We start from the raw sequence: 12,870 nt of genomic DNA on the forward strand, positions 1-12,870 counted from the left end.
CCACGAAATTGAATTATGTTAGTTTAAAGCAAAAATCTTTAGTTCATCTAATTTAAAAAAACTACTTAAGATTAACAAGACATATTTAAGACTAACTAAATCAAGTTATGTTGTATGAACAAAGATGATATATTTTCAGGTTAGATAGTTTAGATTAGTTACTTCAACACATTTCTTATTTGTGGCAGTAAAATGTTAAATTTAAGTTAGATTAATTCAAATATTATATTTTCAGCCACCTTGTGCTTTATTAATTAGTTTTACATAAATCTATTTTGTCAACAGGTTCCACACAAATGAATTAAGTACATCCAACTTATTTTTTAAAATTTCTTTTATTGCCAACACATTCAGTGAGCATTTGTGTAAACCCAGTCCAAAATAAAACACAACAGCTCATTAGGGTTAGTAATTAACAGTATGTAGACAGATGCAACATCAAGACTTTAAATTAAATGTCTGTATCTACCAGAAATAGAAGAGAGAAAAAAAAAACGCATTGAAGATCACATAACACATTGATAAGATGACACTTGAGTTATGCACATGTGATGCTAGTAAGGTCTGTGAGTGTTTTTTTCTTTTAGTGTCTAAAATGGATAGCAAAGTTGCTATTTGCAATGATTGCTTAGGGTCAGTCCAGTAACACAATGCCAATGAAGTGCTTTCCTTTAACAATGCAAAGTGAAGTGTCCACCTCAACAGCCACAATTTAAAAAAAATTTATGTAACAACAACAACAACAACAACAACAACAACAACAACAACAATAATAATAATAATAATCATAATAATAATAATAAATAGTCCACTGATATTAGCAATCAAAGAAAATTACATCACCATCCCAAATAAAACTTTAACAAAACATGCCAACATTATGGTCTAACAATAAAACAGCTTGTCAGCGTTCAGTTTTTTTGCAACAGCACAGCAGTAACCATTTAACACTCGCCACTGTCAACATTTATTTTACCAGTGTTTGGGCAAAAAACTTCAGATGTAAACATTTTAACATGGAAACAATTGTTCGTCTTTAAAAGTCCACAAAATATACATTCATCCTGCATTCCCAACTTGGATGATCTGATATCCTCGTGTTGGTGTTGTTCCCAGACCATCATGAAAATGTTGTCACATTGTTGTGACGTTATTCTTTTGCGCGCCAAGCCATTCGTGCATTTATGAAATTCCAATGTTGCAAGGACAATATCAATTCTGCTTACTGTTTATTAAAGGGTTACGGTTAGGGTTAGGGTCAGTTGATCGGCGGACAGAGGCGGTTTCACGCAGCTTAAGTACAGTTTTTTGTTTTACGCCGGTTTTTCCCGAAGTCGCAAAAGTATGACGTCACAACATTCTGATTGGTCACTTGCAATGTTGATCCTGGAACAACATTTAGTATGATGATCTGGGAACAACACCAACACGAGGATATCAGATCAACCTCCTAACTTACCCTTATTTTTAGTATGTATTGCAATTACCTTTACAATGCACACAATGTAACACAAACTGAATATGAACATATTTCCACCTCATAACAATATGCCTTGAACGCTAATATACACACCACCCTTCAACATTTCTGGTGCAGTATCATCTCTCAATTAAATCCTTTAAATCTCAATACTTTTGATTGTCTCTTACTAGCCCCCCACAACAGTAAAATCTCTCAAATTGTAGTAGTTTACAAACTTTTCAAAATGTTCTAAATTTCTCTTAAATGTAATTTTCCCGTTATCTGTCATTTACAAATTACCATTTTATTCCCATTCAGCCTCCGAAAAACTTCTGTCCATCTGACAGAACATTCATCATCCAAATTAAAGGTTGGCTTATTCATTCAGTGTATTCTTGAGCAACTGTACCTTGGTCAAGAGTATGCTGACATACAGATGAAGGAAGAGCTTCTGAAGTACTTCAAAGAAAGCTTTCAGTCTTGAGGTTAACTGAGATTCAGTGCATATATCCCACCCATTAAGAGTGCACATGCAGAGGCCAGGTCTTCCAGGTCATGCAGGACACACTAGATGGTTATACCCACATCGGCTGGAGGAGTGCTGGCATCAGCTCTTTCGATGGTAAAGATAGCAAGGGTAATTTGTTCCAGCTCCCTCTGAACAGCTGTAGCTTAGACACAAAAACATAGAAAAATGGCATCCAGTTTTAAAAAAAGAAAGAAAAAGGGCCAAAGCTACCCTTTAATGACGTAAACACAATATTAGGAACATGCACCCCAGTGTGCCACTATTTCAGACTACAGATTCAACGATAAATATAAATAGTTTGGGTATACAAGAAGATTTCCCAAAACATTTAAACAGGTTCCATGCAAATTACAACAACAACAACATGCAACAACATTAGTTATTCAAAATTTGGTTTAATACAGATAAAAAACTAAACTAAAATTACCAACCAATTATTCTTTGAAGAGGATGCTTGGGTCTTCATTCAGGTAAAAAGGTAGTGCCCTGAGGACACACTCCCTCCCCTTTTCAATACTTTCCTTCTGTAGAGAGTGGCAGAGATACAGGAAGAGAAAACAGATATACTTTAGGATGACAGAAACTCACATTATACGCAAAATGAATGACATATCCACTGCACAGATAGACATGTACACAAGACCAACTAATCATCACATGGACATGAATAGTTAACCTGTTGGGCAGGGTTTCCACCACATTATATATGTCCATAATGGAGGTAAAGACAAACTAATACATCATCTTTTTTGCATTCAAAACATAACATAAAAACATTCACTTCTGGTTTAACCTAAATCAAGGGATCAGATTTTACATATGTTTAGGTAATTTAAATTTTCCAACGTTTTGAGTACCAAACTTTGTCTTGCTTAATATAAATGTAAGTGCACTGTGCAGCTACCATACACTAGCTGTTTAAATTTGAAAATGATCTTATTAGCCATAATATTTTGCTACCAACAGAATAACGCACCTGTGTGGCTGGGGCCAAAGTTTGTCTAATTTTCTTCCCTGCAACGCCTCCTTTTTTCTTGAAGACTTTTATGAGCTGGTCAGTGTATTGGTCAAGTTGTGTAAAAAGCCTTGGAACATGTGCAGCAGTAGTAATCCTCACATATTCTGCTTCCACCTGAAAATATGTCAACAAACACAACATACTGTACTGTAAATATACATACTATATGTACACATATACAAACTAAAACTAATGTAGTAAGACCTCATTAAAGCTATAATTTTAACACAAACATTTACACAAAATGCTAATGGAGCCATTACAGCTTTTATTGTTATTTATCAAGTTCCAAAAAATATTGATCACAGCTGATCTGAAAAGAATTTCATGCCTCAGGCCCTTGAACTGCAACCTTTACCATGGTTCAGATGTGGAGAAGAAATAACAGGGGCATGGGATGGGTCACAAAAGAAAACTTAACTTATAAAACAGTTTTGTTTTTAAAAGTATAACAGTTCACATACCACATACAAGCTCAGCAATACCACATACACCACATCAGTATAGGAGGGAGCAGGTAAAGGCAGGATCTGAGATTTATAAAGTAAAACAAGAAATTCATTACTTAATTTCAAGAAGCAAATTATTGTTTGAATTACAACTAAATAAAATACTACTCAGAAGAAAAGCAAGAGATTGACACTGCCATGTGCTAACTTTCTATAGAAGCAATTATCACCAGGTCTGTCGACCTCCATTGTCTGTCCACTCATATGTCTTGAATAATTTTATTAAAAAAATTAAGTGTGTACTTTCACAAACTGTAATTTATAACTACATTGATATGTATAACTCCGCTAGGAAACATGCTGTATTTACAGACCATTTTTACATAATACAGATTACTGATAGAGCAGAACAATGGTGTCACAGTGGCTTTCGCCCTTGACTTTTTGGATTTTAAATGTCACTTTATGCTATCCTTGCTATCCTATTCGATATTTCCGACTCTCGGATTACAGAAAAGGAATCCCAAGAAAGCAAATGGAAAAATAACCCCTTGAAAGAATAACCCCATGAACCCCTGTAGCTAATCCCTTAATAAAACAAAAAACAATAAAAATGTTTCTTACACAGTCCACAAAATAAGCATGTCCAGGACCCAGTAAAACTAATGTAAAACAAGCACACGCAAACGATATAACATGTCTTGTAAGACAAACGCAAAATATAACCATGCTGGACATATAGATACTACACAACATAGTCAAAGAAAAAAGTGGTCTTACCTCTCAAAGAAACAGCAGCTTGGCGCCAAAACAGCCTTTTTCAGTTAAATTTGAAGTCTTGCGCATGAGCAGGCACAAGCCGTGAAACCTTCTTGTTCTGCGCGGTTTCATTACAACTGTTTTTGCATTACTGCCACCTTGTGGATATACAAGGTATATCGATCCTAATTGACTTAACTTAAATGTTATGCGATCAAGTAACACATTAGTATTATGTACGTTGAATAATAGACACAATTACGTAGACTTGATTAGAAAAACATATGTTAACTTAACAAAAACATATATTTTAAGTAAAATGAAAATAAATAATTAATATACACTGAACAATCCACCTCATTCATTTTTTTGAGTGTAGGATGTATTTCGGTGCCTCTCTTTCATTTTTCTTCACTATTCAGTATTGGTGGTACAGTCGCCTCACAGCCAGTAGGTCCTGTGTTCAAATCCATTGTCCAGCTGGAGTCTTTATAGGTGGAGTTTGCATGTTTATCCCAAGCGATCAAAACTTAAAAACGTCTTTAGGCCTCCTTTGTTTCAAGTAAAGTATGGTAATTGCAGTGACACATGTTACATTTTGCTCCAGTGGACAGTGCAGTGCATTCCTGTGGAGCTTGATGGATTATCTTTTTAACCCTTTAAAGGCATAGATGCAACTTTGGACATTTAACATTAATCTGTTGCTAATTTGCGATTTGTAACTGAGTGAATTGTGTGGACTCAATGCATGAAGACTCCTTTATGCTTAGTTCAACTGAATTCAGCAGATTTATTATAGTTTTGTATTTTCTAATTAGTTTTTAATTCGGATTTCATTTTAACTTTATTTTTTTAACAGTTTTTCCAGGACAGGTTTTCTTGTTTCAGTTTAGTTTTTATTGTTTGAAAATGTTTTCTTTTACTTTGGTTTCAATTGTAATTCTATTTATTAAAAACATTTTTTAAAAAAAATGATATTGTATAGCAGATATATGTCAGAGGTAAGATTTAGGAAAATCAGTACACGTATTATAGTAAAAACAGTTTTTTTCCACTTATCAAGTTTCAGTGAATTCATTAAATCGTGCTGGCACACCCTCTGCATTTACGATTACGCCGACAGTCACTACAATCACCAGTTAACCTGATGATCGTCGTCAGATGGGTTTAAACCCAGAAGCTTCTTACAACGTAAGCTGCATCCAAAGACACATTTTTCACTCTCATGCACACATGCAATCCATGGGAAACATGGATGCATTCAGGAAGTGTCTCAAGGACACTTCAGTATACAGATGCACGAGCTGGGGATCAAACTGATGTTTTGAATAGTTGACGACCTGCTCTAAATCCCGAGCCACCACAAACACTATTTTGGTGGGTCATAGATGAGAACTGGGTAACTGGTGAGGAGTATAAAGAGGTTCATCCAGAAGATGTGACTAAAATAAACCATAACTTGTACATCTGTTTAAACTGAGACCCCTGACCCACCCGCTTCGTCACACTTAAATGAAGTAAAGGAGTAAAATAAGTCCAAATTCCCATAGATTTGTGAATAGCTGCAGTTTAAAGGAAAACATTAACCATTCTCATTTTTTCCCTTGTTAATCTGAGCCGTTCCTTTACTTTCAAGTGTCTCTAACCATCACCGCACTCCTCTAAAATTTTAACACCAGGTCTTAGAATCTAAGATGTGCTAGTGAGCTCCCTTTATCACATCCTCTCTGTGATCTGGCAAACAGTTTGTTTCAGATCTGTGGGAGAAGAAACGAAAGAAAGCGACTGGCTTGTAGTTGAACATGCGTGTCAGACTTCATTCCAGCGGCGAGAGCGCTAATCCTTTCTGAAAAGACAACCCACACTGATGCTTTTGAAAATGACAACAAAGCTGCTTGCCAGAGAAATTCCAGGAAACTCTGCAGTGCAAATGTATGCATGATTTGGTTTAAGAGTGCAATTTCAGTAAGCAAACATTTGAGCTCTTACTGTGAGTCAACTGCCAAGAGAAGCCCGGCAGCTCTGAGAATAAGCCTTCGCGGCGCGGGGAGTGTTAGCTGTCCCTTTGTGTATGTTGCCCGGCCTGCCCACTCACATGTTAACTTCTTTGTTATCTGCGTTCTTTTACAGAAATAATCAAACCAGCGTGTTTTTGATGGTTTGGCACTCTTTGCTAATGCTGTGTTAGTCACTCGCGCGCTGAAGCAGAGAGAGGGAGTGAGAAGGGGAGGGAGGTGAAAACTGTCGTTGGATGTTGCTACTGACACAAAGATGGTATGACTCTGACTGTGCAGCGAAGAGTTTTTGCAGTGATGTGCTGCGCTCTGGCATTGCTGGGGCCAGAGAGGGTAGGTTGAGGAGTGAATCATGCAAACGCACACCTGCTGGAGGGCAGAGGAATGCAAGGATGAGTGGATCAGAGCAACTCTCATAAATACTCATTATTTAGAAAAGCGCCAACGAGTGAGACACACAGGATGTAAAGAGGATCGGTTTGTGTTGAATTTGCAATCCGCGCTAACCTGATCTGACAGAACACACTTCCAGATCGTTCAGATTAGCTCAGTGCGCGTCACAAATGATCAATTGGCGAGGCTCAGAAGTGATAGAGACCGAGCTTTTGTGGATCATTTCCTTTCGATCCGCTGTCACATCGAATCTGCGCACATGGCAACTTCAGCCCTTCATGGCATGCCAGCACTGCTCATAATCTTGGACTGTCACACATCTGGACTCAAAGTCAAAGTGAATAAAGCCCCAACACAGTGAAATGGGGGGCTGTTTGTGCGCCAGAGCTATAACGGCAACTGAGGACACTCGGGGCACGCTTTCTGTCATTCTCTGGCTTTTTAGAAACGCGGTGGCGTTTATATCCTCATAGATTGATATTTTAAAGAGGTTTTTCTTTTAGATTGAATATCTTCTTACGATAAATAAACTATTAAAAAATGTAATTGTCTGTTAGAAAAATGACAAATAGGCTGATTTCACATATCCTATAATGCTGTTAACATTGTGTACATAAATCATAGAAGAAGCTGTTTTGCTTAACAGTGCAAAAAAAGTAAAAATGTGTAATATTTTATTAGTAAATATTTCACTGAAAATCACTTCATTTTTCATATGATTAAGATGTAAATATTGTAATGACAAACAAGCTGGTTTGCAGTCTGCCTCATCTTCTTCTTTGTGCCATCACACATGCAGGCTGTGCCACAACTGTTGCGTGTGACATCCAAGACCAAGAGATGGATAAATTCATGTCGCAGTCCATTTATAGTTTCCACACTAACTGTGCTCTTCTTCCTCCCCTTCAGCCTCTCCTCGGTGGGTTGGCATGGCCCAGTGATGAACGGAGCGGTTTTGCCCGGTAGCCCCGAGCTCTCCTCCTCGTGCCCGCTGCCCGACTGGCGAGAGTTCTGTGAGCTCCATGCTCGAGCCTCTGCTGCAGACTTCGCTGACAAGTTCCAGCGCTTTCTGTCGGAGAACCCCTGCTATGACTCGCCAGGCGCCGATGCCAGCTTCTCGCAGCACTTTGCCCAACACTTCTTAGAGTGCTTCTCTGCAGCGCTGACCCAGGCCCGGGAAAACCAAGCATCCTCTCCGGGAGAGGACGGCTCCAACACAGCGACAAAGTACAGCATCGTTCCTTTCCTGGGGATCCAGGGTTGCCCGCTGTCCTACGGTCACGACCTTTACCAGAGACGCAAGGACGCCGGGGCTTCGAGTGATTCCCTGGACAGTATGGACAGCGGAGGGGGAGGAATAAATGGGGGAGGCAGCGGCACCACTGCCTCCAGGGGCCCTCAGACGACCCACAAGGTCTCCGCTCTCGGACAGTCTCGCAGTTCAGAGGACGTTTCAGTCAGTCACCCAAAGGCTCGATTCAAGAAGGGCTTCTCCCTGAGGAACATGAGCCTGTGTGTGGTGGATGGGGTGAAGGAAATGTGGCATAGACGGGCTTCCCCTGAACCCGATGCGCCCTCTGGGACCAGGAAGGCTAATGGGGGAGGAGGAGGGGAGGCTGCGGGCGGGGAGAAGTGGTCCCAAAAGCTTCGGCTTCCACGGGGTTCCCAAGGCCACAAGGCTGAGCTCCTGGAAATCCAGAGAGAGGGAGCACTGAGATACATGGTGGCTGATGACACAAACTGTATGGGTGCTGCACAGTGGCAGAAGTGCCGCCTGCTGCTGAGGAAGGCAAAGAGGGAGGAAGGGGAGAGGTTCCTGCTAGAGTTCTATGTACCACCCAAGGTATATCAACACTGATACTCTTATCAATACTTGGAATGTGCTTATCATAACAGCAGCCCATTCTTATTACACATTGGCATGCTAACCAGTGATGTTTATTGTCTAAACTTTATACTTAGCAGGCATGAAGGTGTACAAAGTAAGCATGCCTCTGAGGTCAGGTGCTCCCTGTAGACCAGGGATGTCAAACTCACTTTATGTCACAGCCTACAGGCAGTGGGCCGGACCAGTTAAAGGTCCGAAGTTTAACTAAACATTTAAAATATTTAAGATAATATAAGCCAAAGAAGTGCAGTTTCAATAGAACATCTCAGTTTTTCTTCACGATAAAGAATTGCTGCTGTCATAAATGAAAGAAATTTGTCAGCACAAAAAATTTAATGGGCAGCACGGTGGCACAGTGGTTGGCACAGTGGTTAGCACTGTTGCCACACAGCAAGAAGGTCCTGAGTTCAATTCCACCATCAGGCCGGGGTCTTTCTGTGTGGAGTTTGCACATCTCTGTTGCTTGTGGGGCTCGCACACAAGAATTTCACTCGCATGTGCTGTGCCAGTGTGCCTGCACATGTGATGTGACAATAAAAGTGATTTGATTTGATTTTTGATTTGTTCTCCCCGTGTTTGCGTGGGTTCTCTCCGGGTACTCCGGCTTCTTCCCACTGTCCAAAGACATGCAGCTTGTGGGGATAGGTTAATTGGTTAATCCAAATTGCCACTAGGTGTGAATGTGAGTGCTGTTGTCTGTCCCTGTGTGTTGGCCCTGCGACAGACTGGCGACCTGTCCAGGGTGTACCCCGCCTCTCGCCCTATGACAGCTGGGATAGGCTCCAGCGCCCCCCGCGACCCTGAAAAGAATAAGCGGACGCGAATGGATGGATGGAAAAAATTAAATGTGTAAAATTACAGAGTTAAAGTTCTGGTAGCTCATGGCCCAGACTATCATTTCTAGAGTAGATGGGAACTTTTCTTTTATTTAAATGTTTATCTACTACTTAATTACTTTGACGTTGTGTATGAATGGCAATGGATGAGCTCATTATCAGTAGGAAAAGCTACACAACCAGGAAAATACAACAATACAATAAAAGTCCAAAATCTTCACTCTCCTTCAGTTATTCCAAAGACATCCAATGGCCCAGATTGGAGTCTTTGCCTGGCCAATTCTTGCCCCCAGGCCTTATGTTTAACACCCCTGCTCTAGACATTTTAAAAACCATGATAGACAAAATAGGACAGCTGAGGAAAGGTGAAACTGTGCTGGAATGAAAGGTTTTAAATCTTTTGTGATAAACATGCCTAACCCTGTCTGGGTTTCCTTATCTAACCACTGAGCAGGTGTTTGACTTTAGAGGCTGACTGTTTTCCACTGCGATTGCTGCTTGCCTAAACTCTAGTAGCATTTAAAAAAAAAGGTTAATAATGATGCCCTAACCCTAACTTATTAACTGCAGACTTTTCAGTTAATAATAAATTGAGGAGGTTGCATTTTAAGTTTGGCACATCCTATCAGCGTCATTCGCTGGAGTGAGCTGTGTTTTCATGTGGCTCACATGTTTGATCAGTCAGCCATGACCAGAGAACCGAATGTAAACACACAGCAATGTCAAATATAATCGCCTAACACCGGCAGCTTTGTCATTATTTGGGTCAGTTAGGAATTTGAAAACATTATCTATGTCAAAATGAATTAACGTTGCATAAAAACCCATAACAGCACCGTCTGCCGAGGCACTTACCAGTAGTCGTGTACGGGCTAGTCTGGCTGGATCTGGTATCAAGTTTCTTGACCCATCTCTGGTGGAGAGTTAAGGAAAAAATGATTACGATGAAAATGGATCAGCTATTATTTATTATTATTGCATTAATCAGATAGTTGTTTTTGGCTTTCAAATGTAAAAAAGTGTGCAAAACCTGAAATCCTTAGAATTTGAGAAGTGGACACCAGCTCTTTGTTGTTTAATCTAATAATAATCCTGAAAGATGTTTTTCTTATCAGTCAACTAAAACAATAATCTTAAGTGTCTCAGATTGTTGTTGTTGTTGTTGGCGTGTTTCTTTTGGCCTGTTCGTGCTTTTGACAAACTGATATAGTTAATCTCCGTCAGAGATGAATAAATATGGGTGGTCAGAGCTTGAAAATGAAGGCAGCTGAACTTTTTTTGGTTTGTGGAGATGTTTGGCCTCTCATCCGAGAGGCTCTTTCAGTTCTTACACAATGACGTATTTCAACCCCCTCTCAGGTGACTCACATGAGTCATAGCCTCACATGATGGCGGGGTAGTGTCTCATAGAGGTTTCACCTATGGACACTGGCCTTTGGTTCATGTGAGGACTCACATGGTCAGTAGTGGGTCACCTCCAAAGGGGTGGTCTCTACTCCAGTTGTTTTAAAGCTGAAGAGGCCTCTTGGATAAGAGGGGACGTGTCTTCACAAAGACTAGTTTGACCCGAATCACTGAGAACCAGCACAGACATAGTGCTGGATGTTGTTTAGATGCTAAAAATCTGACATTTTAGCCTGTTGCTATGTGGTTGCTAGGATGTATAATTCAGTTGTTCTGTATATACGTGAGCCGTTATTGATGTGAAGACAATAAGAAAACTATAAGAAGCTTTTATTTTATTTTCAGATGTTGTAGTTGCATAAATGCAAAACATAAGTCTTTTCAGCCCATTGCTAGAAGTTTGCGAGGCAACATGTATATCCAGTATAAATATGAACCTTTCGGGACCTAAGATTGTACCCGTGTGCCACGTTTGGTTGCTCAACCCCTGATCATGATAGGGCGGCCGAAGACTCAAACAAACAAACAGAGATTTATGTTATTATAATAAGATTTCAGCTAAGTTCCTCTTAATTTTTAGTAATTTGTCCTCATCTCCATATATTTTAAAGTTTTTCAGTGTTCTCAACATACCCAGCTGACAAAAACAAAAACAGATAATGGTATGGAAAAAGAAACTAGTTTTTTTTCACAGCCATTATTGGTATTGCGAGTTCTGTCTTTAGCAGTTTTAATTTTCCAAGCTTAGTGCATTTCTAGTTCCTCAAGTCTATTTATAGATTAGGAAAATGTTTAAAAAGTGATGAAGTAATAAAAATAACCAGTAGTAGTAGCACTTCCTAAATTCTAGTTTTAAATTTAGTTGGGCGATCCAGCCCTGCTGACGCAGAACGACACAGTTCAAACCACGCGCTCACGTGTGTGCACACACCCTTCACATTTGTCTATATGGGATTTCCAGATCATTGCCCCTGACCTTAAGTAGGCCACAAGGCTGTGCAGCTGATTGTGTGTAAATCTGCCACTGTCCTTTGATCATGGCTGGTGGGAATATGGGGGAGAGGGGTAAGGACAGGTGGGATGCAGACGTGCGGGGGGTGGGGGGGTATGAAAGTAGAAAAGCTGAGACTGTGGGAAAGAGAGGGAGAGAGGAAGCTCTTACATTGATTTCTATAAGGTGAGGGGATCACAAAGTTTCCCTTTCATGTGCAAAAAATAAATATCGATCGCTTCCGCGCCTTTGGCAAACTGTCAGCAGTGACCAACTGAAAATGGGAACCAAAATAGTTTTGTCAGTCACTCGAACTCTGCCAAGTTGCTAAGAACTACAAAAAGAACAAAAAACGTAATGACGGCTCTAAAGCAGTTTCATCTGTTAACTTCTATTAACATCCAAACTGGGAAAATTATTATCAGCTGTGAACAAGCCTGAGACTTCAGAGCGGCGGTTACAGCCTTGATGACACATTAATTAAACACATGCATTTCGACGGTCCTGCTCTGCAACTCTCTGACTTGCTTTATCACTGCCATCGTATTCGCGCAGTACAAGTCATAACAGTGCAGAGTCAACAGTGCATGAAAGATAAACTGACTCATAAAATCTCACTCTTGCCCGCTCCTGGCTCTGACTCCAGCTCCGTCCCTGTCAGGTCCATCTATCTGCTGGCTGCTCTGTGTGGCAGAGACGGCACACTGCAGCACGCTTTCGCTGCCTGCATTATGACACAGCAGCAATGCCTGAGATAACCCGCTCTGGTTCGCACCACAAAACTAACCTGCACAAACTAAAGCGGAAGAGTAGCAGCAGAGGCAGTTAACCTAAGGACCAGCTTTAAAGGTGGAACTATTGTGCTTATTTTTAGCTCCACATTATTTATTCAGTTAAGTTGAATTCAGTTTTATTTATATAGCACCAAATCACAGCCACAGTTGCCTCAAGGCGTTTTACATTGTAAGGTAAAGCCTCTACAATAATACAGTGATCTGATGACTCCCTGTGAGCAAACACTTGGTGACAGTGGGAAGGAAAAAGTCCATTTTAACAGGAAGAAACCTCAGACAAAACCAGGCTCAGGGAGGAAGATGGGACAAAAGACACACTGTAGAGGAGAGCC

The 12,870-nt window shown here is 40.2% G+C and overlaps 1 protein-coding gene and 1 long non-coding RNA gene across 4 annotated transcripts in view; one reads left to right on the top strand and one right to left on the bottom strand.

The window, feature by feature from the left end:
• Positions 1-12,870, top strand: part of sh2b2 (SH2B adaptor protein 2) — a 30,387-nt gene that overhangs the window by 7,997 nt on the left and 9,520 nt on the right. For both annotated transcript variants that reach the window (XM_080888234.1, XM_080888235.1), the window contains exon 2: positions 7,535-8,468. In XM_080888234.1, coding sequence (XP_080744360.1) covers positions 7,566-8,468 — 903 coding nt within the window. In that variant the 5' untranslated portion in view covers positions 7,535-7,565. The remainder of the gene's footprint in view (positions 1-7,534; positions 8,469-12,870) is intronic.
• LOC308400944 lies at positions 1,417-4,581 on the bottom strand. Of its 2 annotated transcripts, none has more exons than XR_013972450.1 (5): positions 4,239-4,581; positions 3,474-3,539; positions 2,968-3,123; positions 2,423-2,515; positions 1,417-2,133 (listed from the first exon to the last, which is right to left on the bottom strand). It is a non-coding gene; the product is annotated as an uncharacterized lncRNA (long non-coding RNA). The 2 variants fall into 2 exon arrangements; XR_013972451.1 differs by lacking the exon at positions 4,239-4,581 and adding an exon at positions 4,083-4,232.

Source organism: Rhamphochromis sp. 'chilingali' (genome assembly GCF_963969265.1).
Source record: "Rhamphochromis sp. 'chilingali' genome assembly, chromosome: 8".
Classification (NCBI taxonomy): Eukaryota; Metazoa; Chordata; class Actinopteri; order Cichliformes; family Cichlidae; genus Rhamphochromis; species Rhamphochromis sp. 'chilingali'.